At 40.8% G+C, this 24,505-nt stretch overlaps 1 protein-coding gene across 1 annotated transcript; it reads left to right on the forward strand.

Annotated features, from left to right (window-relative positions):
- Positions 1-998: 998 nt before the first annotated feature.
- On the forward strand, positions 999-24,452 carry cds1 (CDP-diacylglycerol synthase (phosphatidate cytidylyltransferase) 1). Its single transcript, XM_047591492.1, has 13 exons — positions 999-1,322; positions 10,376-10,533; positions 13,601-13,697; positions 13,836-13,933; positions 15,400-15,539; positions 17,020-17,078; positions 17,692-17,774; positions 18,031-18,118; positions 18,814-18,882; positions 19,074-19,223; positions 19,342-19,461; positions 20,539-20,642; positions 20,996-24,452. Exons 1-13 carry the CDS (start codon positions 1,254-1,256, stop codon positions 21,132-21,134), a joined length of 1,374 nt encoding a protein of 457 aa, XP_047447448.1. The 5' UTR covers positions 999-1,253; the 3' UTR covers positions 21,135-24,452.
- Positions 24,453-24,505: the final 53 nt, after the last annotated feature.

The following is a 24,505-nucleotide window of genomic DNA, read 5'->3' on the forward strand; positions in this document are numbered from 1 at the left end:
CATTCGATGGAGTTAATTTAATTAACCTGTTAGTGTATTCAAACACATTTATTAAACGGGGATAAGTGAAGTTATGAGCTCTTTTTCCTCAAACATGCAACTAAAGCCTTAAATAGAGGCCGCGGTAAAATTTACAGGTTCACTGAAAGTTATTAGTCACTTGAAGGCGTGACTCGCCACAAAAAAAAAAAAAAACCTGCAGAGCTTTGACATGTTTTTATTTTACAAACGAACTTAACACGTTTGACCCAGTTGTATTAACTTCTGAGGTGTGGCATTTTCACTTTCGCCCTCTGGAACGAAGACTTTCCTGCTCGCAGTAAAAGAGTCAGACGGGAAGTCTCTGGGCTCGCACTTGAAAATAAACATTCCTTTCAAACGGCTTCTGCCATTTTTTATTTTTATTTTAATTTTTTTATTTTTAAATTCAAGTAAATGTAAAAACAATGCATTTTGCTTATATCGTACAATTTCTTTCATTTTTCTGGTTTTGTTTGTTTACACATGTTTCCATCCCATCAGAGTTTAGAGCACACTTTAGATCACACTTGTAGTTAGTAGTAAATCGTAGAGTTGTGTAACTTCTGGTGGAGTCATTTCTTTATGTCTTCAGTTATTTTATTTTATTTACACATTAACACATTGCTTCATTGCAATTATTGTTTGTTGTTATTGTTCATATTAACCACCGTCATCATTAGAATAAATAGTATCAATACAACATATTGATGACATTATATCATTATAATGGAAATAAATTAAAAATAATATTAGTTATTATTATTAGCAGTTGAAGTGGTAGTAGTATACGTATTAATAATAAGAATAATGATCATAATAGTACCAAGAAAGGGGAAGAGGAGAAGGTAATAATAATGATAATAATAATAACAATAATAAAATATGTATTTGTGTTTTCATTCATTTGGTTATCAAAGCTTTTATTTTGTCGCCAGCGGAAGCAGCGTGTGGTTCGTTCCTGTCTCCTGGCAACAGGGGGCGGAGTTCAGGGACTGCGGTGATAAACAAATCCACGCAGTCGAGTCAGTGGTCGTGTCCAGTATCCCGTGGCGGAGCAGCCGTGGAGCAAAACCGTGACAGCGCCGGCTGACGTTCAGGGGAAGCTGGCCGAGCTTTTTTAAGAGCGTAACCCGGGTCAGAAATAAATCCCAGGAGTTAATTTGAAGGAGCCACGATCTCCTCCCTCTTCTTTATGTGACACGTTCACGTCCCGGCGGCGAAACGAGCGAAACATGACGGAGCTGAGGAAGCGAGGCGGAGGCGGAGGAGACCCGGACAGCACCGAGAACATCAGCGACAAGGTAAACAAGAAGCCCGACGACCGTACTGGCTCCAAAAATAAAATAAAATAAATAAAAAGAAAGGAATGAAAGAAGGGAAGGAATAATGGACCTCGCCCTGTCTCCTGTCTAAAACTAGTCGAGCAGGTTGATGTCAGGTTAGCATCGGAGCTACATGAGCTAGTTAGTTAGCCTCCGGCTCCACTACGGTAATCCTGGAGACAGGGACAGAGACAAGGACAGAGACACGGGACCACTGGCCGGAGACACGGGACAGAGGTGGGGACACGGGACAGGGACAGAGGCAGAGAGACAGATACAGAGACAGGGGACCTGCTCCCTGGCTGGTGTCTATTTCATGTCCCTGTCATGGCGAGGGGGGGGGGGGGGGGGGGGGGGGGGGGGGGGGGACACATTGACGCTCACCATGTGTCAGCTCCAAAGATGATGCATAATAATAAAAATAATAGCAATAATAGTAATAATTAAACCCAGGAAGGATCAGAGCAGACTCCTGTGTGCACCTGTCAGAGACAACGAGTGTCTCATTTCTCTTAGTGATGATCCACCATGTCATTCAGAAAGATAATATTTAGAAATAACTAAAAACAAAAATACGTGAAGAACAGCACAAGGTGTTGACGATTGATGATCCACAGTGAATCAAAACATAGGACCCCAAAGACCCCCGACTACACAGGAGTCCTACACAATATGAGGCAGGTGGTCGTAATGTTATGCCTGATCAGTGCAGTTGGTGAATAAAACTATAATTGTTATGTGCAGACTGTTAGTGACAATATTAGTTCTCTTAGAGGTGAGTTTTAATGCTGGAATATAAGTGGTGCCACACTGAGGTTGACATCTTGGAGAGCGATGCATTCAGGTTCGGTGGGTAACTGCGGGCTGTGAAGACAATAGTAAATCCTGAGCAGGCCCGTTCATACTTGATCTACTAAACAGCTGCTGACGACGCCCAGGAGAGACGTTCAGCAGCTTTTCTACTAAATCACGCCCTAAAAAGAAAGTAAGAGAAGGAGTCGTCGTTCTTATTTTGACTGACATGTCAGTCATCGTCTTATCAGTGAAGCATCTTTGGAGACAGTAAACTAGTAAAAGACGGTCTTCAGAAGTGTTGAATGTGTTATCACTAAAGACCAAGATAAGCAAAGCAAAATATCTAAAGATAAGGTTTAGAATAGAATAGAAAACCTTTATTTATCCCATAATGGGGAAATTGTAGTTTGCAACAACATATATATAGGGCAGAAACGTAACAAGAATAAAGTGTGATCTGTGTAAAACATAAATAATAAGATAAACAAAATACAGGTATTGGCATAAAAACAAAAAATAATTGGATTGTAACGAAAAGTATTGCACGACAAACCTAAAGTATTGAATTGCAACAAAAACTATTTACAGCATTTCTGTAAACATTTTAATAGAGAAAATAAAAGTTTGCCCAATATTGAAAATAATCATCCTAAAATGATTCATGAGCTGCATTTCCATTAAAGTTTTCGCAAAAATAAAAGCGCTATTTCTGAAATTTCAGTTTGTACGTGTTTCCATTGAAAGGTGTTTTGCGAATTGAGCTGTAACCGGTAAAGGTCTCATTTCGCGATATCCCATAATTCTTCTTTTAAATCCTTAAAGATTTCACTTCAAATGAGCTGGTCACACGACCCCCTGAAGTCATCTCCAGTGACGGGCAAATGTGAAAAAAGTGTTTCCATTGCACATTTACACTTTTATATCGATACATCTGGAAAAAAAAACACCTCATGAGAGCATAAAGATATATATTTTCTATTACCAGTGTTTTATTTGCGATAACGCAAACGCAGCATAATTAGCTTAGCATAACTTAAAGTTAATGTTTAGCACAAAATCTATTACATTTTAGATTTGTTGGTGTTTTCTGGTCAATTTAATTAATCAGGCGTCTTAACAATTTTGATAAACGTCCATCTTCCCCAAATTATTTACAGCTTTTCTGTTGTATGTTGTAACTCGTCTTCAGATGTTAAAGTGTGGACTCAGGGAATTTGTCATGGGCCTCTTGACTGATTGATGAGATGCGGGCGGATGTAAACATCTGTTAAAAAATCCTCATTTCCTAAGTTGTCAGACCACTCCGATTGCATCTGTGTTTAGAAAAACATTTTTTTGTGACCACCTCTTGTTCCATTTGCCTTAAAAGTGTTGTCCACAGTGTGGGTGTGATGATGAAATCCCTCACAGCATGAAACTAATCCTGGTCTTGGTGCTAAAAAAGGCAGAGTTAGAGAGAAAAGAGGGCCCTCAGATGTAAAATTTAAAAAAAAAAGCAACACGAAGAACTCCAGTACGGGTGTTTGTACAGTCAAATGAAGTTTGTATATTAAGATTAAGAGGTTAGTCAGGAGTGCAGCTGCTTCTGTGGACACTTGTGCTAAAAACAAATTAACTCTTGGAACTGATCACACGCTCGTGTACATCTTCATGTGTTTGCTCCTGGTCGACTGCTGTTGCTGAGTCGAATGCGTTTACAGTCGCCTCTTTCTTGACATTAATGCCCCGTCTTGTTTGTCCTCGCCTCCCTCGGGGTGCATTCTTGGTGAGTTGTTGCATTCAACTGTCCCAGAGAAACCCACACTCTCAACACAAGAGATGCATGAGCAGAAAGACGAGACCGAGTCCCACTGCGAGGGCGAAAACACATGATAGCTACGCGGTGTTTGTCCTTGCAGAAATGTAAAAGTCTTCTTCTTTTTTTAAGCCAGTTGCAAACGTTATTTTTCAGAGAGCTCATAGTGACTAAATGCACTGATGGGTAAAGAGGTGAAGCATCTAGTTTACCATATATGGTTCCTTGCCCTTAAGTGGTAAAAGAATGTAAACATGTATTATAGACCATTACAACATAAGTGCTTATTCAGGCACTTATCACCATACACATTATCACATTACACAACATTAGGCCCCTTCTTCTTCTTCTTGGTTCCTAATAGATCAGTTACGCTCGGTGTTCATGCAGAGGTGGACCTTGTCGACCACATTAGACCGTGATTAGACCTGGAGATGTGGCCTTGATCTTCTCTGATTGGCTGAATGAAAACCACACGCTTCTAAAACTCTCTGAGAGACACTGGGATGCAATTTAAAATGTGTCTTTAAATTTACCAGATATGGTTCCTTGCCCTTTAAGGGGTTAAGACGTTTGTTCTCTGTGCCGTCGTTTGGGAGTTTTCGCATCTTGTTCTAGACACATCAGAACTTTATTCTCGTGTGGTGTCATGTTTCCATTCTGTGATTGGCCAGAAATTGGATGTTAATGCCCAAAAGTGGAAATGCTAGCCCCCTGATGCTAATATTCACAGTTTGACCATTAATATTCCCTAGATAGAGATCGGCATACTGTGTGTTGGCACATGTTGAATGAAAGGTGTGGGTGGGCCTTATGAGGACTTCAGCACTTGTGTATCTCATGAAGAATAAATGACCTGGCCACATCCCAAAATCAGTTTTTATTGATTTTAAAAAAAAACATTATACCAGGCTGTAAACATGTTTATTTGCGCTGTAAAAATAATAGCTGCCATGACAGCTCCTCCTAAGTGAAGCCAAAGCAAGTAGAGCTCCCCCTGGTGGCTGGTTGTAGTATCGATCATCAGCTCCACCCCCTCCATGTTAGTGGATGGGACTTGGGCCAAACTAAAAAACTAAAGTGCATGTCAAGTATTTTTTTTTTTGGGACAATCGTGTTTTTGGTAATTTTAGGTATTTAATACAATGCTGATGTACGTTCAGTCGTATCTATTTTCCGATATTTGATGCTATAGAATTTGACCAACGGCTGTAATGACGGCTGCTCCACGAAGTTCTCCTGTAGGACAGTGAGAGTAGGAATGAATAAATAAATAATAAATAAATACGTAAGTAGAGGAGGTAGAGCGGATCACAACATTAATGAAACAAAAATGGCAGTGAGTCTGGTGGAAGTGTGTCGTCAATAACGTGGCTCCACTCTCGGACAGTACTGTCCTGTTCTAACTCTGACTCCAAACTTTCAAGATGGTGGCGCAGTTTGACAAATGGGAGGAAGCGGACATGCGTCGTCCACGTTTTCTACAGTCTATGGGACTGTCTCGGTTTTTTTAAAGTCTGCCTCTAGTGGTCATTTGAGGAAGTGTAATTCTTATTCTACTTCCTGATTTAAGTGTTTTTAGGTGGTGAGTAAGAACACGGCTCATCTTGATATTCTGTTTTATTGCACAGACAGACATTAAAAGAAACATTTGTGTACATCTTGTAATGGCCTTCGGTTGGTTTTGTTTTAAATTTCTCTTAGACTAGTTCTACCACCGACTGGTTGATTTAAAATCTTCGCAGATAAACTGTGATTTTGTGGTTCGGCTCCAAAATTGTCTGTAAAATGCTGCGAGTTTCTCAGTCGCACACAAATAAATCAAGTTGTTTACCCATTCATTCACACACACACACACACACACACACACACACACACACACACACACAGCATCACTGATCCCTACTCTGCCTTGGCTTTAGAATTGATCCTTTTAGAAGTGAGCAGCTCTGTGGTTCTTTGTGTCCTTCTATATGTGTGCCTGCTAACGTCTTGCTCTAATTAATCTTCACACAACCGGGCATGTTCAAGGTCTATGATAATGGACTAAAAATGTCAGCGTGGACTCTCTGTAATGTTGTGGTTTAGCATGTGTCCGGTTGCTCAGAGATGAGCTCAGTGCTCTCCAGTAGTAACAATAAAAGTAGATGAACACTTAGTTAGTGATTTACAACCGACAGTAATGACAATAAACAACAATATAACTGTGTCCTTGTAATTAGAAACACGTGCGGCGTAATGAATATTTCTACTATGAGTCAGCTCAAGGGTCAGAAGGTTGGAGTTGGATCCACCCAATGAAACTATGTTGGGCAACAGTGAAACTGAATGTGTTCAGCTCAAAGCGTAACTCACAGTCATCAGTTTGATTCTCTGTGGAAAAAACGAAACAACCTGCAGACTTCAGTCAGATAATGTGACATAAGCGTTGTGGATTTCATGTTTTCTTTTTTCTGCTGCTGCTGTGAGGTGTCCTCTGTGCAGAGTTAAACCATGAATGAGTCAGATCTGTAAACATCTTGTTTTGGAGGTTAAAAGATCACCGTGCTGTGTCACACGCCCTGGAGCCACGCTCAAACAGAGCATGTTAACATAAAATTTGTTGCAGACTGTTTGCTCCCCCCCCAGGCACAACATTATGACCACATTCCTATTATTATGTAGGTCTGCTTCGTGCCTCCAAAACAGGAAAAATTCATGTTTTTTTGAGTTCTTCCTAAACCATTTTGTGTGTGTGTGTCTGTGTAAGGCCCCACTCCTACCATGAAGCTATGGGGGTGGGTGGGCCTGGTCTGGTCTAGGTGGGGGCTACATGTCTAACTAACATCCACATGAATGAATCCCAGGTCCAAAAGTTTCCCAGCAGAACAATGAATTGTCACAAGATGGTTTAAATGATATTTACTTCTCCTGTCAGTGGTCATAATGTTGTGGCTCATTTGTATGCAGACTCCTAACATTTCTGCTCCCCCTCCATGTTCCTGAACACTGTTTCCCCCACAACACAGTCGACCTTGTTGAGTGTCAGCTGGTCAGACGTCCTCCCTGAAGCCTCACGCAGCAGCAGCAGCAGCAGCAGCAGAAAGTGACATCAGGCTGTTTAATGCTCTGATGGTCACAGCTCCAGTCTGCGTTGTTTGTTTTGTGTCTGTCTTGCTCTGTGATGCTAATAACACTGTAGAGGTGAAGCTAAATATACAGAACGACCGATGAACCGTTTGCTGTGTCACCCCCCGAGGATTCGTGACGTGCAGTTTTTTAAGCTCAGCGTGGGCGTCACTCGGTTTTAATGAGAGGGGCGGATGAGTTGCGTGGCTCTAGTGAAGATGTCGCTGAAGCTGGTTGGAGATTGAAATGATAAAAGTTAGCAGCGACACTTTTCAGTCCCCTGGCACCTGCACCTGCGCTTCTGCCAAACGGCTAATTCTGCTTCGCGCTGCATTTCTGCTGAAAGGTGCAGCCAGCGCTGCTTCAATTCAAACGTTCATTGATGCTGATTAGCCTAATTCTTAGCAGCATTAGTGAGCCCATGTAGTCTGTGGTTATAAATCCACTGCTACTACTATTGTCTGCTGCTGCTTTGTAGGCTCTAGGCTACTGGGAATACTTTTAATTTAGATTGCTGCCTACTTCCTGTGGCTCATTGAAGGCACCGCGGGACATAGACGCTCTATCCTACGTACGTAGCCATTTATACTCGTGCACTCGTCGCTCTGGCTCGCTCTATAAAAACGATGCTTTGTCTTATTTTTTTTTCTACTTCCTGCTTCACTTTCACCAAAAATTCCTCTGAACCTCCTCAGTTAACCTTCCCTTGATGTGTTCCATCTTTATTGACCTAAAACAAACAATTTAGAAGCTGCTGAGATGTGGGAAGCAGCTAGAAACACGCTACTACCAAAGAGGACCAGTCGTAGCTTTTGTCGTCTCCGTGGCTCGTAGTTACATCTCTGAGAAGGTGCACATCAGGTTACGGCGTTAGGGTCTGAGCTGTCGCCATAGCTACAACACCAAATTCATGCAGAAGCCTAAACAGCCCGTCATGCTGTTGGAGTTCAGAGATATACGCGCTACATGCCCCTCAAACCGAACATTTTTTGCTGCAGATTTGTATTTGTTTATTCAATAAAATGAATTATTTGTACGTATCTGTGAGCTACAACTTTAAGTGAATCCTCGTTTTTCAATGCACGTACATTTCCAGTAACTGCTGATCTGTCAGGAGTGTGAGCCCGTTTCATTTGTGTGTTTGTAAGCACTCGTTTCTGATTTAGTTCTTCTTCAGTGATTTAGCAGCAACACAACTTGCTCAAGCTGCTTGTCACCTGTCCTCTGGTTGATCCCCTCCTCCCTCCCTCTTCCTCCCGCTTCTGCAGCAAAAGCTTTAATAGCTAAGAGGAGGAGGAGGAGGAGGAGGAGGAGGAGGAGGGTGTAGGACAAAGACGACTGTGAAGGTTGAGCTGAGCTGCATGGACAGTCTCGCTGCTTCTGCTGCTGCTGCTGCCTCGCACATTACAAAAACACGGCAGTGTTGCACAGCGTGATTTTCTACATACTCCACCATGATGCTGGTGCTGCTTTAAATGTTTCATTCTGTGCTCAGTTCTTTGCATACTGCTTTGATTAAAGGCACTCAAAGACCGAGGATTAGTCCGATCCCGTGCGATAACTTGGATTGATATCGCACACATCGACGGAGGGTTTTTTACCGCGTAGTGCTTACGTTGTAGTCGGCATACTTTATGCTCTATAAACAAAGGATTACGGCGGTTTGACAGTTTAATTAAGGAGCTTGAGGACGTTCAGGCAGATTAGGCCACGGCACATTTACACTGAACGAAGCTGAGACCTGTTTTTGATGTCGTCAATAAGTCAAAAAAAAACTCGAAGAGCGGCACAAAGTGTTGACCTGGATCAAGTATCTGTAGGATGATCTACAGAGGCCCCTCCTCTTAGAGATTTGAATCATCCCTGCATGCATCTACAGACTGAAACAACGTTTTGAAGGCTTTAGTCATATTCATATACAAGTGTCCTCCTTTTTTTTTAATTTTAATACCAGGTCAGTCTACAGAGACACAGTTTTGACCCTAGAATGGAAATCTAAACTTACACTTCTCCTCAACCTCAACACTCTCAACCCGAACCTGCTTTCCCTTTTTTTTTCCCAAATGGAAAGCTGTCAGATTTAACCCCGATGCCTTCACTAACCATATTTAGCAACGCGTGAGCCAAAGGGACCATGAAAGGCAAAGAAACGTCCAGGAGCCATCAGCGAGCCTCTCAAGTGCTGAAGGAAACTTAATCCGACAATGGATGTGTGAGCCGGTTTAAAAATAGCCTCTTATGAGGTGAAAACGCGTCTCGGGCTCACCTCCTGATTGCGCGATCGTCTCGGAATAGAGCGGGCGACAAAAAGGAAAAGAATAGAAAGCGCTGCCAGACGGAAGAGCGCTGAAACACGTGGTGAACCGACGGGAGAACGAGTAAAATGCTGAGGCGGTCTGACGGGGTCTAGTCTGAGCTGAGCAGACGGTGGTTTCATAAGGCCAGAGTTTAGCCTCTCTCAGCAGGGAGGAGGACAAACTGCAGGACGGGGATATTTGCCCTCTATATTTGGCTGAGAGTCAAATAAAAAAAAAAAAGAATACCCATTTAAAAGCATGCAACTCAAACGTGAACATACAGAAATGAATAGACTCTTCACATTTTCTGTTTTCAGCGTTATTGCCGCCAGCACTGAAACGCATGTATACGTTTAATGTAATAATTCTGAATACACAATTACAACACAGTTCAGGCAAACACAATCCACACAATGTCCATAAAAGGGGGAAAAGGAGGAGCACGAGTGAGGCTGAAAGTCTACACCCGGTGCAGCCAGGCTGCTGCCCGGGAGGCAAACGTCTTTATTGACCATTGATGAATCTTTAATCTGCATTTAACCTTAGTCTCCTGAGAACCGGCGTCCTCATACGGGGACGTCATGTTTTAGGCTCGTGGCAGGTGCTTTGTTTCCATAAGGAGACACTTTGTCTTCCACGTGCGAGTAGTAAAGGGTAAATACACCTTTTTATGCTGTTTATGCTCATTAAATGAAAATTTAACAAATGCACATTTGAGGACATTTGGTTTTCATTGTTTCCAGTTCTGCTTTTATATTAAAATAAATAGTTTTGTATTTTGAGACACATTAGTGACTTAAATTGTAATATACAGTGAAATAATCCCTGTGCACACATAATATATTTCAAAAGCTACTTCCAGTTCAAACACGATGCTTATTTTTTATACTTTCCAGGTCCTACTAACACCAAACACCTACAGATCTTAATCTAATCTTAAAGAAATTCAGATGCATCGAGCGTCCTGTACAGTCACCGTTTGTTCCGTCTATCTAGAGTCTGTATTTGAATATCTGGTGTTTCTTTTTTTCTGGTAGGAGGCCGACGGTGACGACAGGCTGGGCCTGTCGGGCGAAGCGGAGGGAGATTGTGACGGTGACTCCAAAGCAGACACTCCAGATGTTCCTCTCTCCAGCGCAGACACAGACAACACTCCACAATGCCTGAACAAAGCTCTAGAGGGGCTTCCACCCAGGTACACTCACCTCCAACACACACACACACAGACACACACAGACAGATGTTGTTTGTTCAGAAACCAGATTACACAAATTATCCTGCCCCTCTGTTGTATTACAGGATCAAGCCACAAGGGTCTGGTAACTTTTACTGCATAGACCAGTGCAGCTAAGTTTCTATGAAAGCGAGTGAAGGCAGATGAACAGAGCCCCACTGTGTAACTGAGGCCTGGCTCATGGCTTGTCAGAACTAATTAGAACAGTGCCTGTTTTCAGACGGTCTCTCAGTGAAGACTTTTAAAGTGCGTCATTGGTTGTCCTCATGAAAACTGAGAGAAATAGTTGTGTCCTCTAGAAAGAAGACAGTCCGAACCCCTGCGTAGAGCACATTACACTAAATCCTTCTATTCATTTTATTTGCCAAAGCAGAACGAGGCTGAAGACGTCTTTGATTAGTGGCTCTAAATCAAACCTTTTGTTTTCGCACTGCTCAAATAAAAGTGACACACCCTGAACCACACAAGAGCAAGGTCCTGTTCAAATCTTGTTCTTCAGACATAATATTGATGGAACAAGCAGTTCTCCCTAAATCTAACCGAGTGATTGATCATCTCCCCAGTGCACAAGTACGTTACGTGGACCACAAACACGCTTTTATTAGTGCAGTGAAGGAAATGCACTCAGGAGGAGATCTGCAGCTAAGTGAAAGACTTGCATGCTGTGTGCACTGCAAAAAATCCTTGTACCAAAGAAAAAAAGACAAGAACTTTGTGCTTATTTTAAGAATTTTTATCAAGAAAAAAAAGATTAACTTGTGGATTTGATTGTATATAAGAATACTTCTTTGCAGTAAGGCTGTTTTTGCAGTGTGGTGGACGTGCAGCAAATCTCAATCTTAGTAGTTATTTATTTTAGCTATTTCACCATAAACCAAAATCCCATTCTTGTGGTGTCAAGTCATCTTCTTTCTCTTCGTTATTTAGCGTCATAAGCTGCCAGAAAATCCGAGAAGAGGAACTAATGTCACATGTCATGGCTGTGTGTGGAAGAACTTTACTCTAGAAAATGAGAGTAGCACATTTTTTTGTTTCAGGTTTTTCTGGAGCTAAAATACGAGCTCCTCACACGAGCTGCGCATGTGATCTAAGAGAACACATGTTACATAAGATGAATTTCCAGATCTGCTGATACTGAACTTCAAAAGATTGGTATCTGATCGCGGCACAAAAAAAAAACAAAAAAACAAGCTATTAAAATATATTTTGTTCCTTAAAATTGAAGACAAAGCTCAGAGTGCCTCTTTCCAGGAGTCGAGGGCTGTTACCACTTGGCAACCATGCTTCAGATTTGAGTCCCCGTCACCTTAAAGCCACATGAGCGAGGTCCTGTTTTTACATGCGGATGATACACGAAGCGTGTGACCAATGAGTAGCGGCCGTGTCACAGGGCTTAAAGGCTCACGCAAGGAGGGAGGCGCTAATCCCTGCAGGCTCGCCGGTGCAGCCAGTGTGCTGCAGAGAGACCTGTGGATGAACAGACTGCAGAGGGGGAGAAAGGAGGAGGAGGAGGAGGAGGAGGAGGAGGAGGGGGATGGGAAGGGATGAAGGAGTAAGAGATAAAGAAGAACAAATGGAGAAGTGGTGAATGGGTAGCAGAGAGGAGGTGGAGGAGGAGTGAGGGTAAAAGATGAATGAACAAAATGACGCATGAGGTGAGGAGGCTGCAGGTGAAGAGAGGAGGAAGGTGTGTGTTTGTGCGCGTGTGTGTGTGTGTGTGTGTGTGTGTGTGTGTGTGTGTGTGTGTGTGTGTGTGTGTGTGTGTGTGTGTGTGTGTGTGTGTGTGTGTGTGTGTGTGGTACACGGTGTTGAATGGAAGCAGCAGCAGCAGCTTTTTTCTCATGATGCAGCTCTTTTTTTCCTGCTCCATTCATAGAGCAGGCAGCAGCCTCTCTGCTCGGCTCCTTTTTTTTTTTTTTTATCTGTTTCCTCCCTTTTGTTTTGCTGCCGCGGTGGGTGGTGTAGGACGCCAACAAACGATGCACCGCGTGTAGTCAAAAAAACAAGAAGAAACAATGAACATTCATATCACTGCACAGGTACGAGCTGCTAAAACAGCAACAAGCATCGTAAGTTTAATATTTAATACACCAAAACACTTAGGGATCATAATTATTATTCATCCAACGCGCTCTCAACAAGCTGTTCGTCTGCAGCCTTCGACTTTCAGGCGTCTCTGCTTTCCTCCTCTCTAACCTCGTGTGAACCTCGGAATGGGGGAGTTATAATCTCAGAGGAAATTTAAACTTTAAATATTGTTGTTTTCGCACAAAAGCACGTGCATATCCGTTTGTGGGCTGATTTCATGTGAAAATGTTACATAATGTGGGAATAAAGATTTTCACAAGGTATAGGAATGAAGAAGAAGTGTGTGTGAAGCACTTTCAGTGTTATTATTATTATTATTATATCAGAGGAGGAAGAAAACATTGAACTATGACAAATTAATACTGACCAGGGGTGGGGCCAGATAAGCGTGTTGCTTCCCTCCCACTCCTTTTCAAACATTACCAGTAAAAAAAAATTCTTTTTCACTTGTTTGTGCATTTGATACATTTCCTTTGAATGTTCGAAATAAATAAAACTAAACTAAGTAACATCCACATAAACAGCAGAACATTGAATTGTCACAAGATGGTTTTAATGTTGTTCACTTCTCCTGTCAGTGGTCATAATGTTGTGGCTGATCGGTGTACGTACAAACTGGAATATGACCAGATATTATCTTCTTTACTGATAATCGTGCTTATAACAAGTGCCTCAGTGCAACCTTTAAGTCCATCAGTCAGCTGGTAGAAATGAGCGTCAGTCCTGTAAATTTAAAGGTTCTGCTAATTATGACCCACAGTTATAACGTCATGGCTCTAAATGTGGATTTTTATTTATTTTTTCACACCACAGGCTTTTGAATCGAGAGTCACACAGTAAATCATAAACGATCCGCGTCATTTCACTCTCTGCTTATATAATAAAGGAAGAATTGATGTGATTTTTAAGGAGAAATATATATTTTTTTTTATCTCCGCAGATGGAAGAACTACTGGATAAGAGGTGTTTTATCTTTAGCCATGATTTCAGGCTTCTTCCTCATCATCTACATGGGACCTGTCGCTCTCATATTGATCGTAAGTATCCACGGCTGCCGTTGTTGATGACAGAAGGAGAAACGATTCATTAATGTGAACGCACAGGTTTACGCACAGTTCTGACTTTCACGGTTTGTCCTCCTCGTGTTCCTGCTCCGCTCTTATCTTCCCATGTAGGTCATGACTGTGCAAATCAAGTGTTTCCAAGAAATCATCACCATCGGCTACAGAGTTTACCATTCCTACGACCTGCCGTGGTTCAGGACACTGAGCTGGTGAGGAGAATGGGTTTGACAGTAAAGACGCAGCAAACACTGAAGATGTTTAACTTTAACGTTTAAATGGATATTTAAGCTCAAATCTCAGTGGAGCATGTGATCCTCATGTTGCTAGACACCCTGGACGCACACAAACACACGTATAGATGTTGGGAAATATTTCTATGTTATTGTATAATCTGTAAAATATCTAGATGTGTGAGGATTGGAATATTTAAAAGCTTTGACATGAGATGGATGCGAGGTTAGAAGCTCTATAAATTAGAGTAGTATAGGGAAATTAAAACACACCAGGAATTATGTATGGTTACTTTAAATCTGAAGTTTTTAATTAGATAAAGAGCAACAAATTAGACAAAGATCGACAAAGATAAATTCCACTGTTTGGCAACGGGTTAAATGATTTTCAGTGAGGAGCCTTAATTTTACATATATTTTTAAAATATGATTTCAAGATTTAGTTATTTTTGCTTAAATCTGTTAATCCACGTCAGTACTGATCAAAACTACTAAATATTAGAAATAAAATATATATATTTTTTTTTTATCCTTTTGAATGCCTTTTGAAACAAAAAATTGTGAAAAATGAACACAAAATGACTTATTTTCAGTATAAAAAATGATTGGAAACGGGAGATTTTTACCTGTTATCACAGTCTTGGAACATGTCAAAGATTAGTGTCATTGACTTTAATGCATATCTATTTTTTTTTGCAGCATCACATTTTCATTAAAACTCCCTCACTTAATTCTCGCACTGTTACTGTTTTTGCCCCGTTGACTCCCATTATAACTAGATTTTTTGAATGCACAGACATGTCACTAAATAACATTTTGTGCTCAAATATGTCAAATTTACCACTGAGATTTAGTTTTTCCCCGAAGAAATGTGTTAAAATAAGTTTCCAAGTATCAAAATAGGAACTTATTAGCATTAATCTTTAGTCCTTTTACTTTCGTGACGCCTGCTCTACATTTACACTCAGACTTCATTTAAAAGCAGCTATTAGTCATTTTTCTTCCTTCTTTAAATCGCTGACTCAAGTCACGTTCATCTGCCGCTAGCGACTGTGCAGGCTGTTAACGCGCTCCCCCACCGCCGCTGATGTTTTGCTCCTATTTTTAGTTCACACTTTGTGTACTCCCACACACACACACACACACACACCCACTGGATGAGGCGGCCGTGCAGCCAGGTGCAAAGATCACTGCCATGCTGGAAGTAAATGAAGGCTAATTGAAACTTGCCCCTCTTTCTAATAACCTCTTACAAAACAGACACAGCGGGTCAATGTGCAGCGGGTAAGAAAGAACTGGTGGGCACTGACCCACACAACACATATCTACGAGTAAAGATTCTCTGTGCAGCATAAACACAACAACAAACAACATCACTCATATATATATATATATATGTATAAAAAAATACAAATATGACCAACTAGCCTGTGTTTTTCCCTCAGGTACTTTCTGATTTGTGTCAATTACTTCTTCTATGGTGAAACGGTTGCCGATTACTTCGGGGCACTTGTGCGGAGAGAGGAACCTCTGCAGTTCCTGGCTCGCTATCACCGCTTCATCTCTTTCGCTTTGTACCTCGCGGGTAAGTCTCACCTTTAAGAGAGAGGAGAAAAAAAAAACACACACACAGACAGACACACTCATTGGCCCCTCTGCTTCCATTCATGTTTTTTTTTTTTATGTGGATTAGGTTTCACCACTGACACTGTATCTGGATAGTAGAGCTGAGTTATAAATAACAGAAAAGACAGAAAGAAAGAAAGAAAGAAAGGCTCGAGGAAGAAAACTATTTATGGGCTGGATGTGCCATAAAAACTGAAACCTTTTGACTGTGGCTTTTAACAGGACAGCCAGTGTAGTAATGGTTCACATACATAATATATGTGAATCATTACTAGCCTCTTTTCCAATAAAACATGTCGAGCGTTTTAGCAACAAATGATTTAAAGTTTCAAGACGAGCTCATACATCAAATGCTCAAGTGTTTTTATAAAATACGTCTGTCGCTGTTCCTACCTATAGATACTTTAGATACTTTAAATGATGTTTTCGAACTTGCAGGAGAATAATTTATTAACCCTTGTGTCACTTTTTCTTCTTAATTTGACCATAACTTCCACTGTATAGTAACAAATTGGATGATTTTCAGTAAAGAGCCTTAATTTTACATATATTTCTAAAATATGATTTAAAATTTTTCAGTAGGTCAATAATACACTGAAACTACTGAATATTTTTTTTAAAAGTTAACCCTTTAAATGACATTTATAGAAAAAAAGATAAAAAAAAAAGTCACCAACGTGGGGAAAATGACTTATTTTAAATATAAAAAATATCAGAAACAAGGGATTTTTTTACCTGTCAACACAGTGTTAAATATGTTAAATATTATTGACTTTAATGCATATTTAGTTTTTGTGCAGCATCAGATCTTCATTAAAACTCCTCTCGTACTGTTAGTGGCTGTTTGTGCCCCATTGACTCCCATCATAACTACATTGTTTGAATGCGCAGACATGCCACTAAATAACAGTGCATTTTACAATCCTGATGATATTCCCCGTTCAGAAAGGCTCAGATTTGGTAAATACACTGTTACTGATTACAAAATTGCACTATGTAGGCATCACGTAGGCCTGTTATAAGGCAGGACACAAGGGTTAATCTGACCTACATGTATGTAAACTCTGCATCCAGTGATTTGCATTATTGGATTTTTAATATCTTCCTCCTCATGATTATAAATTCTATTATTTACTGACCCTGTACATGATCTCTGAGCTAGTTAGCTGTTAGCTGCTATTAGCTAGCATCAGATCTTATGTGTAGTGGTTCCTCAACAGCTGACAAATCAGAGCAGAGTGGGCTTTTTTAGGAGGTTCGCTTTTAATTTTCATTGTGAATCTAGGAAGAAGCCTCATTAAAATTTATAAAATAGTGTTAAAGGACAAAATGAATATGTTTTAAAAGGAAGACATCGCACAGTATTTTTAATCTATTTAACCATGAGTAAAAAACAAAAAAAACTGACTGACTGCATGTTGTTGTCTACTCTTTCACAGGTTTCTGCATGTTTGTGCTGAGTTTAGTGAAGAAACATTACCGCCTGCAGTTTTATATGGTGTGTATCAGCCTAAGTTAACCAACACCTTTACACTAACCTTCCTATCCTTCCCCTTCCACCGCTTCTTACATGTCCTACCACAAAACAACTTTCCACGCTGATGCTGATGCTATGGCAGATGTCTTTTTTTTATTTTTATTATTATTATTATTATTATTATTTTACAAACATTTATCTCTTGAAACATAAAAGCGGTTTAATTGCTGCACCTTTGAGGACGTCTGCAGTGGCTTCAGCTTCATTTTTTATCCACATGCATCTGTGTGCACCACATTTTATCGGCTCAAACTAATTGCATTGACTAACTAAATGTCCATTTTATGATATTTATGTAAAGTGCTTTTAAGTGAAAAGTGGTTTTATTTTGCTCAGTATTTGTTTAGATCCTCTTCGCATTCAACACATTTCACCTGCACATGTTTAGTTTCATTTATTTTGTTTTGTTTATATATCATTTTGGCAGCGTGGCTTTGTCCGTGTCATTCACCTCGTCTGTCTTTCTATCTATCTATCCGCGCGATTTCGCTATTTCTGACACGAGGCAACATCTGTGCTGACACGTCTACATTCTAGTGGAGTGACGCTGTGGTGTTTGTGTTTGCCATTCCAGTTTGCTTGGACCCATGTGACCCTGTTGATTGTGGTAACCCAGTCCCACCTTGTCATTCAGAACCTGTTTGAAGGAATGATCTGGTAAGCAGGACACAACCAGACCAGACGAACCTGTCCTGTTGTCGCATATTTGTCACCACAAGTATGCTCTCACTTCTGAGGCAGCTATTTTTAAAAAAAAATATATAGATAAATAGATCTAAGTCACATAAACATAGAAAGCATGTCATGGTTTCATTTATTATCTAGAATAACACACAAGTAACCTGTGGTAGCTGCAGAAGCTCTTATCGTTAAATCGTAGTAGTTCATCAAAACTGGATTTCCTGTTTCGCAGGTTCATTGTTCCCATCTCCATTGTGATCTGCAACGACATCATGGCCTATCTGTTTGGCTTCTTCTTCGGGCGAACTCCACTTATAAAGGTAAATCAAACTTTATATCTGATATTATGTGCACCGATCAGCCATAACATTAAAACTAGTGACAGGAGGAGTAAATTAACATTGAACCATTGTGTGACAATTCGCTAGTTCTGCTGGGAAAAAAAAAAACATTTGGTCCTGGAATTCATTAATGTGGATTAGACATGTAGCACCCACCTAGACCAAACCAGGCGCCCCCCCCACCCCATAGCAATAACACTCCTTGATGGGATCCACAGAGACACAAAAACGGTTTAGGAACAACCACAACAACAAAAAAAACTTGAAAAACTGGCTTCTAAATTCACTAGAACACAAACTGATTAAGTTTCTATGGGATGATCCACAGAGGCCCCTCCCCTCAAAGGCCCCCCACTAACAACAATATGTTGCCAGACACAACAGGACGCCCTCAAAAAGTCCATGTCTGTTCTCTGATGACTGTTCTGGAGGCACAAGGGACATAATATTAGGAAGGTGGTCATAATGTTATGCCTGATCGGTGCACTGCATGTCTTTACTTTATTATTTCATGCCCTGAATAACACACAGATACAGTGTTTGATGTTTTCATCCTGCAAGATCTGTTCAGTAACTTCATTAAGACGCGATTTTGTGACGAGACTAATTGTAAAAACCTACGTCACGTTGACATGAAAGACCGTCCTCTGTGTTTGTCTCCTGACGCCCTGCAGCTCTCGCCCAAGAAGACGTGGGAGGGCTTCATCGGAGGCTTCTTCGCCACCGTGGTCTTTGGCTTCATTGTGAGTACACTGGAGCCGCTCTTAAGACTCACCCACATGATCTGCATTTCCTCATACACACTTAGCAAACAGCCACGGCAGGAAAATGGCTTTTTTTCTGCCCAGACAGCTTTTTAAAACACTCACACGGTTTCCTCAACTGTGCAGAAGTGGAGACGGCTGATCTTTTCTTTGCATCTTTTTTTTTTCAGCTGGCCTACCTCCTGTCTCAGTTCCAGTACTTTGTGTGTCCCGTGGGGTTCAGTGACACAAACAGCTTCACGGTTGAATGTGAGCCCTCTGATATGTTTGTGATGCAGGAGTACACTCTTCCTGCTGTGGTGCAAAACACACTTGGATGGGTAAGATGGCACGCTTTCATTTAGCGTTAAGAAACAGTACAGAGATGGTTTAATGCTCCCATACTGGTCATGAACAATCGCGTCACTTTTCAATATTTATCTCCGGTCTCTCTCGTAGAAAACGGTGAACCTGTACCCCTTCCAGATCCACAGCATCTTCCTCTCCTCCTTCGGTTCGCTCATCGGACCGTTTGGTGGCTTCTTCGCCAGTGGCTTCAAGCGCGCCTTCAAAATAAAAGTAAACAGCTGCTTAGTCTTTTATTTTATCTTATCTTTTATTTATTTTTTTCATTTGAACCAATGTTCTGCTTGGATTTTCCATGACATTTAAATGCAAATGTGCTTATCTTCTTCCCGTTTCAGTGTCAAGATAACAGTATGAACACTGCTACAGCTTCATGTCAGGCTACGAACTTATATTCACACATGAGTTTAAGCAGTGAAGTAAATGTAGCAGATACAGTTTGTGTCACTCGGGCTGCAGCAATTTGTTGTTTGACAAATTACTTTTACCTGCAGAATGTGCTTAAACAGACGTGTTGGTACTTGTGTTGTAAGTCATTGCTCTCCACGTATATACTGATCAGGCATAACATTATGACCACCCACAGGAGAAGTAAATAACATTTAAACCATTTTTGTGACAATTAAATGTTCTGCTGGGAAAATTTTGGACCTGGGGTTCATTTGTGGGGATGTTACTTAGACATGTAGCACCCACCTAGACCAGACCAGACACCCCCCTTGATGACAGCAGCCATCCCCAGCAGGATGCAACCTGATACAGACACAAAAATGTTTTAAGAGCAACTCAGAAGAACACAAAAAACACAGCCTCCAAATTCACCAGATCCCAAACTGATCTAGTATCTGTGGGATGATCCACTATAGAGGCCCCTCCCCTCAACTCATAGGAGCCGAAGGCTCCCAAGTAAAAAAAATGCAGCTTTGAAACATCAGAGCAGCCCCAAAAATGGACTTTAGTAAACTAGCCAGGATGATGATTAAAGAATGATAAACTCTGAATCATATTTCTCATATTTCTGTAATCACGTTCACAGCTACACCTGCACTGCATAAATGCAAGATAAAACACTAAATCTGAGGGTAAAGGTACTAAAAACAAGTGAAATTATCTTGCTGCATGGACAGATAATTAAAACAATTAATTAAAACAAGACAAATTATCCTACACTTCTAAATCTGATCTTTTTTTTGTCTTGGTAAGAACCAAATAATTTACAGTGTGACCGAGGACGTTCAGGTTCATGAGCTCAGACACTAAAAACACCACGCTCTCTCTCTTATCCTTTAGGACTTTGCCAACACCATCCCCGGCCACGGAGGCATCATGGACCGATTCGACTGCCAGTACCTGATGGCCACCTTCACACACGTCTACATCGGCAGCTTCGTCCGGTGAGAACTCACAAATTCTGCAGAAACACACACATGTTTAGACAAGAGTGGATTAGCACAGTGTTATTAGAGAATAATGATGATGTAACTGCAAATTTATGTATTGTCAGAAAGGAGTATAGACTAAAGTATAGATAGATAGACGCTTTATTAACTGGGAAATATCATATAGCCCAAGCATGTCTAAGTAATAGACGGTATGCATTGACATCAAGTGATCTTCAGCGTAACCAATTATTATCAATGACCTAAACAAAGAAAATATGTTTTTTAAACCTTTGTTTTCCTGTAAAAACTTCTGTCAGACTGGGATTGTTTTTCATTGTGGTCACATTTTAAATTTCCCCTCTCAGGGGACCGAACCCCAGCAAAGTGCTGCAGCAGCTGTTGATGCTTCAACCTGAACAGCAGCTCAGCATTTTCCACATCCTGGACTCCCACCTGAGACAGAGGGGCATGCTCCCCCCCGCCGCCGCCGCCGACGCCGAGTGAGAGGACGCCGGACTCAGCGGATGGCGACTGGACAGGTGGGAGAAGTTTGTGTAAGCATGTGCACACATGCGCCGTGGCTGTAATGACGTGAGATCACAGAGCGTCGCCCATCGTCATCCCATCGATCGCCTCTTCATCCGACTCCCAACTAGCTCGACGTCGCTACTTTAAGCTCGAGGGGACTCTTTCGGACTAAAGGAATAACCTCTAGAAAAAAAAAAGAAGAAAAAAAAAAATGGGTGGCTTTGTTGCTTTTCCCTCGGACCTCCATCAGCTACTATAGTCTTCACGAGAGGACGCCACGTCCCCCCCGTCCTAGGACCTGAAGATAAAACGCCTTTACTGAAGAGTGTGAAAAGTTGACTCGAAAGCACACGACTCTCTCAACGCAGGTGGACGGTGGATTTGTACTTCTAACGCTGTGGACAACAAATATTGCACTGACTTTAGCTGAAGAAAAAAAAAAACAGATGGAAGAAGTTTCTACCAGCATAAACTGGGGCCGACGTGTCGGACATGTGGACCTGAGCTACAGACCTGAACTGGATTCTCTGGGTTTTTTGGGGGGGAGGGGGGTGTTGCGCAGCAGGTTTGTCAAACATACTGTAGACTAGGTTTTATATAGACTCTATAGGCTGTAGTTAATGATCCTCATCGCACAGCGTAACAAAATGTGAAGCATGCACACCAGTCCTGTCTTGGACTGAACTCAGTCCGTAACTTACCGGTCATTTCCACAGTGTGAACCTTTTAGCTCTTAGCTTTTAGCTTTCTGACTACATGGAAATAACTTGCACAATATTAGTCGACGCTGATAATGCATGTTAGCGCGGAACGGTAGAGCACTATCTGAGCAGTCAACACTGGAACTAACGTGTTGTACGTAAAATATATGGAAAATATGTAGCTGAAGATATACCTAATATATATATATGTATATATATATATATGTATATGCATATATATATACATATACTACCTACTTATGTGACTTGCTGCAGAAAAAAGAAAAAAAATCTTTTACAGTATGCAAAGAAAAAAAAAAATATATATATATATAAAAATAAGAGATTTAACTCGTTTGTAGCCTTTAGCATGAACAAATTAGATTTTTAACTGGTATCGATGTAGGCATGACGTGAGGTTTATTTAAACGGTCCTCTGGGTGAACGTTTGACTACAGATTGTAGGAGGAACTTTTGAAGGAACAGAGTAACGGCGCTCGCATGGATGCACCTTCAGCTCAGAGCTTAAGCGTAAAGGACGGGAGGTAGCTGCACTAGTAAAACTAAAACTAGATTCTTGACACTACAAGGCTAACGTGCTGGAAGTTAAATAACACTGAGGCTCTGACGTGTGAATTCAGAGATGCCGCAACCTGACTCCTGCCTCCACCGCATGTTTATGTTAATGAAGTTAAATCAGCATTGTGCAGCTTTGTTAGCTCGCAGTGCTAACAGCCTCTATGAGAGGCTCTGTACGGTTGCGGATAACGTATCCAGCTCTGTGCTGAAGGCCCAGAAAATGAGAGTTGACTTTAAAGACGTTGCTTCCTTTATCGATTTAACCAATGATTTTAGTTGCACAGTCGGGGTGGGATAAGTGGGGGTCGTGGGGAATAGGGTGGGTGGTGGTGATGGATTCTTGGACTGTTGGAAAAAAACAAAACAAAACAAAAAACAAAAAAAACTTTAGAGTCTTCTTAAGCATCAGATCACTGTTATGATTAAGTTATGAATGTAGTTTGCAATTTAAGGTGTTACCAATGATAACCTGAGATTTGATTACATGTAGAGCCTATAAATATATATATTATATATTGTATTATGTGAGTGTGTACATACAGTATAAGCACTACTGTATTTACACGTTCTGGGAGGTGGTTTTCTTAGCAATATTGTATCTTTTATGCAAGTTTGATTCCTCAGAGTCGGGACTGGATCGTTTTAAATGCTACACGTCGACTCGTTTGAAAACGAGATGCTCTGATGGGATCTTTTCAGAGAGAAATGTTTACCAAAGCACTGTCTGATCAACACTGAAAAAAATATAAAAAAAAAATAAAAGAAAAAGCTCTGGAGTACGGGTCCAAACTGTCCCTCCTGTCCCCCCCCCACCCCAACACAAAAAAAAAAAGGAAAGGAAAGGGGGAGTTTGGAACTGGGCGGCACACCAGAGATCTAACATCTGCATCTGTGGCTCGTGCAATGTCTCATCAGCTGTGTTTCAAACTTAATGTAATTTATTTGTCCTGTTTGCTCATGTTCTCTCCGTGGAAGTGCGTGTGTCCCCCGTCCGTCTGAAGTGAAGTAAAGGGGAGGAGGGGGGAGGATTTTGTTTTTGGGACCAGCTGTATTGTAAGGTTTAAAATCTAAATCGAAAAACTAAACTCTACAACTGATGAAACTCACACTACGGCTTTTTTTCCTTGTGCGACCGTCACTGTCCGACCCTACGTGCTGAACGAGCGCGGCACTAAAGTGATCCGAACCAAGAGTAAGACACCAAACTCTATGGTGGGGGGGGGAGAAAGAAAAAAAAAGATTTAAACTTTTTTAAAATGCAGTTTTATATAGAGTTTAGAGTGTGCCACTGGAATAAGTCAAAGAAAATTACATTTTGATGATGCACCGTGTGAAGTAATGCTTCTACATGTCTTGGATGAATTATTAAAATAAAATTTTAAAATATAAGTGCCTTTATGTGAGACTTACATTCAACATGTTTATATTGTGGAGTTCAGACAGAAGAAGAAGTTCCCCTCAAATTTAAATCATTTTCAATTTGTTTTATCGATGAAGCGAATCATCAGAATCAAACGAGTCGATTCATTTTAAAAGACGTGCACATATTTACTACCGGTCATTATAGGTAAATTATTATAATCCAGACGTATATTATCCCAGTGGCACACTCGAGACTCAAGTTTTTACAGTTGTAGTTCAAATTAGATCTAAGTTATTATCTGAATTAATTTATTCTTTTTTTTTTTTTTTTTTTTTTACCTGAGTTATTAAAACAAATGGATGTAACGGTACAAAAAAAAAAAGGCAGTTTTTGTTGCCCATGTGTCGGTGGATAATGATGCAGGTTTTCAGTTGCTCTTTAATTTATCATTTATTTAGTTGTTTTCTAATGAAAACCTTTAGCTTTTGTAGTGGATAAGATTTAAAAGATCATCCAGAGGAAGTATGCTGGTAATAATAGGGGCAAAACAAAGTAAAGTATAGACCCATTGATACGTTGATGCGTTGTTAGGGATATTGTGAAGCTGTTTATTGTACAGAGGTTGAATAAAGGTTCTTTTGTTCTTTAAAATGTCTTTTGTTTCGTGTCCTGTTGATGACAAGAAGAAGACGGATTCTCACGTT

Source organism: Mugil cephalus, chromosome 8 (genome assembly GCF_022458985.1).
Source record: "Mugil cephalus isolate CIBA_MC_2020 chromosome 8, CIBA_Mcephalus_1.1, whole genome shotgun sequence".
Taxonomy (NCBI): Eukaryota; Metazoa; Chordata; class Actinopteri; order Mugiliformes; family Mugilidae; genus Mugil; species Mugil cephalus.

What these genes read in the sequence shown, in the direction of transcription:
- cds1 (XM_047591492.1), top strand. Translation starts at nt 1,254, where the DNA reads ATGACGGAGCTGAGGAAGCGAGGCGGAGGCGGAGGAGACCCGGACAGC. An exon ending in CTGTTTGAAGGAATGATCTG is followed by an intron (nt 17,775 to 18,030) that starts GTAAGCAGGACA and finishes CCTGTTTCGCAG; the next exon opens with GTTCATTGTTCCCATCTCCA. An exon ending in GGCGAACTCCACTTATAAAG is followed by an intron (nt 18,119 to 18,813) that starts GTAAATCAAACT and finishes GACGCCCTGCAG; the next exon opens with CTCTCGCCCAAGAAGACGTG.